Here is a 4,898-nt window from a genome sequence, read left to right as displayed (position 1 = left end):
GGGCTCAGTACTCACTCAATCGATTTCCCAATCGATTGATTTCAGCCCAGGATTCTGTTTCATCAAAATCCTTCACCCCAATCGATTGGCTCAGGGAAAATCTTCAGTTTTAGCTGTATGATTGATTGCTCATGAATCTATCCATGTCTTGTTTTGTTATGTTATAATTAGGGGATTGAGAACTTCATTTTACTTTCATTTTTAATTGGCAAAGCATTGTATGAACTTTTCGCATATTGAAAATCCTGTTAAGGTGCATGCTTAGTTGAAAAGTTATTTTGAGCATTTAAAAACTTAAATGTTATGTGTTAACTGTTATTTTCGGTTGGTGACCTTTACAATTATTGTGGAAATCTGGGATTTGCCCTCAGATGAGAGTCAGGACGATCCTACCGGTTCGTACCCTACGGACGGGAATGGAGATGGGAACGCTTGACTGCAGCTACGTTAGGAGGATCTCACGGGGCGCGTGGAGATCACTCAGGGTGTTTAGTTGTTTTGTAAAATGATCAGACTAGGTTGTCACAGAGGGAACGGATGTCTTTCTTTTGGGTTGCGTTTCATTTTAAACTGGAAGACTGTACTACTTTTGTTATGTATATATTTTGAACTCATGAATTGAGAATTTTTCCGCTGCTCGTAAATTCTGTTGACTTATTGTCGTTGTGTTACGACTTAAATATTTATCCAAATGTGTGTTACCTTATTTATTTCCCTGTTTTATTTTAATTCCTTTTAAAAAAAAATACACTCACGCTTTGAAAAACGGGGTGTTACAATAACAATTCCAAACAAGTTTCCTATTCCCATTATATAAGAGCTTCTTGATGAATTACATGGAGCTAGTGTGTTTTCTAAGCTGGATCTAAAGGTTGGGTATCACCAAATCAGAATGAAAGAGGAAGATGTGGAAAAAACTGCATTTAGAACTCATGAAGGCCTCTATGAGTTCTTGGTAATGCCTTTTGGTCTATCAAATGCACCTTCTACATTTCAAGCCTTAATGAATGAGGTATTGAAACCATTTTTAAGGAAATTTGCTTTAGTCTTTTTTGATGACATATTGGTATACAGCCCCGATTTGTCTTCACATGTTTCTCATCTAAAGCAAATACTAGAATTGTTAGCTCAACATTCACTCAAGGCCAATAAGAAAAAATGTAGTTTTGGTCAATTGAGTTTGGAATACCTTGGCCACATAATTTCAGGAGAAGGAGTTTCAGCTGATAAATCTAAGGTTGCAGCTATGCAAAATTGGCCAATTCCAACTGACATTAAAGGACTAAGAGGGTTCTTGGGCTTAACAGGATATTACAGAAGGTTTGTGAGGGATTATGGCAAGTTAGCAAAACCTCTTACTGATTTATTAAAGAAGGATCATTTCCATTGGTCAGAAGAAGTTGTTTCTGCTTTTCAATCTCTCAAATCTGCCATGATTGACTTACCAATGTTAGCAGCCCCTGATTTTGAGAAGGTGTTTATCATTGAGACTGATGCATCAAGCAAGGGTTTAGGGGTTGTTCTGATGTAAGAAGGAAGACCACTAGCATATTGGAGTAAAGGGTTATCTCTTAAAGCTCAATTAAAGTCAGTCTACGAAAGAGAATTAATGGCTTTAGTGCAGGCAGTCCAGAGGTGGAGACATTACATTTTGGGCAGACATTTCATTATTAAGACTGATCAAAGAAGTCTTAAATTCTTAACAGAGCAAAGGTTATTCACGGATGAACAATTTAAGTGGGCTGTCAAGCTAATTGGGTTGGATTTTGAAATCCAATATAAACCTGGAAGTGAGAATACTGCTGCTGATGCTCTTTCGAGAAAGAGTATGTATTCAACTATTTCAGTTTTGTCCAATGAAGAAACTGAAGATTGGATATTGGATGTTCAACAGGATTCCAAATGGAAAAAGGTGATGCAAGATTTAGTGGTTGATCCTAATTCACATGCTGGTTTCGAATTGAAGGGAGGATTACTATTGTTTAAAGGAAAATTGGTCATTTCCAAAACATCTAATAGAACCCCTATAATTTTAGCAGAGTGCCATAATACTCCAATGGGGGGACATTCAGGTTTTTTCAGAACTTACAAGAGAATTGCCAGTTTTCTGTTTTGGGAGGGCATGAAAAAAGATATCAAGCAGTATGTAGAAGCATGTGATATATGCCAGAGGAATAAATACTCCACATTAGCTCCAGGGGGTTTATTACAGCCATTACCAATTCCCACTCAGATTTGGATGGACATTTCTATGGATTTCATTGGAGGTCTTCCTCGGATCAAAGGAAAGGATACTGTTTTAGTAGTGGTTGACAGGCTTTCTAAGTACTCTCATTTTATTGCTTTGGGCCATCCTTTCTCAGCTAAAGAAGTGGCTGCTGTCTTCATCACAGAAGTTGTTAAACTTCATGGCTTCCCATCAACAATTGTCACTGATAGGGATCCTATATTCTTAAGCCAATTTTGGAAAGAATTGTTTAGATTGGCTGGAACTCAATTAAAAATGAGCACCTCTTATCACCCTCAGACTGATGGCCAGACTGAAGTTGTTAATAGGTGTTTGGAGACTTACTTGAGATGTTTTGTGGGACCTAGACCTCGGAAATGGTTAGACTGGCTTGCTTGGGCAGAATTTTGGTATAATACTACTTTCCAAAGTTCAGCAGGAATGACTCCGTTTAGAGCTGTGTAATTCCATCCAAAGTTGAAGATGTCAATCAACTGGTCCAAGCCAGAGATGACATTTTGAAGGAACTCCAGCAGAATTTACTTCATGCCCAGGATCAGATGCGAGTTCAAGCTAATAAGCACAGGAGATTGGTGGAATTTTCAGAAGGCGATTGGGTCTATTTGAAATTACAGCCTTACAAAATCAAATCCTTAGCCTCAAGACCCTATGCTAAACTGGCTGCAAGGTTCTATGGTCCTTATCAGGTGTTATCTAAAGTCGGTCCAGTAGCCTATAAACTCCTACTACCTTCTCATTCTAAAATTCACCCAGTTTTCCATGTCTCTCTTTTGAAAAAAGCCTTACACCCCCATCAGCAGCTCCAACCTCTCCCTCCTATGTTGAATGAAGAGTATGAACTCCAAGTAGAACCAGTTGATATAGTAAACTGGCGTGAAGATCAGCAAGGATTAGTGGAAGTTTTGGTCCTTTGGAAGAATCTACCTACTTATGAAAGTACTTGGGAGAGTGCAGCTAAATTGCAGGAACTATTTCCAACTTTTCCCCTTGAGGACAAGGTCATTCTTTTAAGGGGGGTATTGATACGAATAAAAATAGGTTTGGGAATGTATATGTGAGAAGGAATAAAAAGAATGTTAGTTAGTTTTCTATTTAGCTTAGCTGTCATTCTATTAGAAATTGGAGCCAAAACAGATTACTATAAATAGCAATTTGTTAGGAGCAGTTAGGGTTTTTTCGGAGGGAAGAAGTAGAATTGGTTGGACTGATTCATAGGGAATCAGGAATTTTCTTCTCTAAGCTTGTAACGTGTTCTTCATTGCGAAATAATACATTCAATTCAGAATGACCTTGATTCTGAATAGTATTCTTCTATTCTATCCCTAATTCCTCTTCTCTGAGTTACTAGTTGTAACACTTACTGGGGGAAGGTAGAAACAGGGTGCTGCCAAGCTCATCTACGGTGCACGATAATGAGGTTTGGAAAGAAATCTGGCACATATCTCTCCCCAATTCCATCAAGAACTTGTTATGGAGGCTAGCTGGGAACACCCTCCCATCTAGGTGCAATTTGAGAAAAAAGGTATGATAGTTGATGTCGCATGCCCTGTTTGTAGCACAAATCCAGAAACAGATGACCACCTATTTATGCATTGCACTGCTGAAAAACTAGTATTGTTTGCCTCACCACTGGGAGCTCATGTCCCGGTTGATACTGATTTGAAAACTTGGGGCTTAAGAAATGGATAACTTGCAAGGAACAACTCGGTGCTCAATTATTATGTACAACGTTATGGAAGATCTGTCTGAGAGAAATCAAATATTGGTCAAGCAAAAAGTATCCAACCCGGTGGAGGTAGCTTGGAGTGCAAGCAGACTGTCAGAATTCAACCAGGCCAATCTGACGACACAGAGGTCTGAAACTTAGCCACAAAACCGATCACAAGTAAATTATGATGTTGCTGATTTTGTTGCACAGGTGGATCCTGGGTGCCATCATGAGGGGCTGACCACGTGGGGGGTGTTTTCAAAGACCGTACTGTAGGTGTTACGGTGGCAGTTTGTAGGAAGGAAAGCATTGTTGCAGAACCAAGCTTAGCAGAAGCTCTCCGGGTGCGCTGATGTCTCCAACTGGCAGCACAATAAAACATCCAAAGCGTAGAAATTCAATCAGACAAACTGGTGGTGGTGGGATGTTTGCAAGGAAAACGGTGCATTGCAGCTGTTGATCCAATAATTCAGGACTGCATTGATCTTTTAGGTAATTTTAGGATTGCTTCGGTTATATTTAGCAATAACTATTGGCACCAAAACATGGTTGGGTTATATCCCAAATGTTTCTGCTGCTGTTCCGGTTTGTATTATCTAATGGAATGGCTTACTGTCTCAAAAAAAAGAATCTATTTTCTTGTGCTATATTAAATATCTATTCTTACTATAAGAAATGTAGTTAAATTATTTTCCTACAAGTTGTAAGCTATTTTCATTAGTTATTACGGTGAGTTTATTGAAAGCAATTTATAAATGTCAAATTAATTTGTAAGCTCTCACCAAAGACATACAAGATAAGTTCAACAAGATGTATAAGTTGTTCCAAATACACCATTAATTGACATAAATTTCTTGTGATAGCAAATCAAAAGAAGCGAAACCAAAAAAAGATTCACATTTGAAAATAATAAAAGTATTTCTAGAATCATTGCCACAGATC

General features: G+C 38.3%; 2 protein-coding genes across 2 annotated transcripts; both read left to right on the top strand.

The window, feature by feature from the left end:
* Nucleotides 1-892: 892 nt before the first annotated feature.
* Nucleotides 893-1,531, top strand: LOC113786244 (uncharacterized mitochondrial protein AtMg00860-like). The gene has a single exon (XM_027333585.2). The coding sequence runs from the start codon at nucleotides 893-895 to the stop codon at nucleotides 1,529-1,531; it is 639 nt and encodes a 212-aa protein (XP_027189386.1).
* A 1,256-nt stretch (nucleotides 1,532-2,787) lies between these two features.
* Nucleotides 2,788-3,937, top strand: LOC140920025 (uncharacterized). The gene is made up of 2 exons (XM_073367333.1): nucleotides 2,788-3,246; nucleotides 3,752-3,937. The coding sequence occupies exons 1-2, from the start codon at nucleotides 2,788-2,790 to the stop codon at nucleotides 3,935-3,937; spliced, it is 645 nt and encodes a 214-aa protein (XP_073223434.1).
* The last annotated feature ends 961 nt before the right edge of the window (nucleotides 3,938-4,898 follow it).

Source organism: Cicer arietinum, chromosome 4 (assembly GCF_000331145.2).
Source record: "Cicer arietinum cultivar CDC Frontier isolate Library 1 chromosome 4, Cicar.CDCFrontier_v2.0, whole genome shotgun sequence".
NCBI classification, from domain to species: Eukaryota; Viridiplantae; Streptophyta; class Magnoliopsida; order Fabales; family Fabaceae; genus Cicer; species Cicer arietinum.
The sequence above is the reverse complement of the archived record's forward strand: the minus strand, read 5'-3'. Positions and strand labels throughout refer to the sequence as shown.

Excerpts from the sequence above, each read along its gene's own strand:
- LOC113786244 (XM_027333585.2), top strand. The coding sequence starts at position 893 with ATGAAAGAGGAAGATGTGGAAAAAACTGCATTTAGAACTCATGAAGGC.
- LOC140920025 (XM_073367333.1), top strand. The coding sequence starts at position 2,788 with ATGCGAGTTCAAGCTAATAAGCACAGGAGATTGGTGGAATTTTCAGAA. Across the intron at positions 3,247-3,751 it reads CTTTTCCCCTTGAGGACAAG|GTGCAATTTGAGAAAAAAGG; the intron begins GTCATTCTTTTA and ends CCTCCCATCTAG.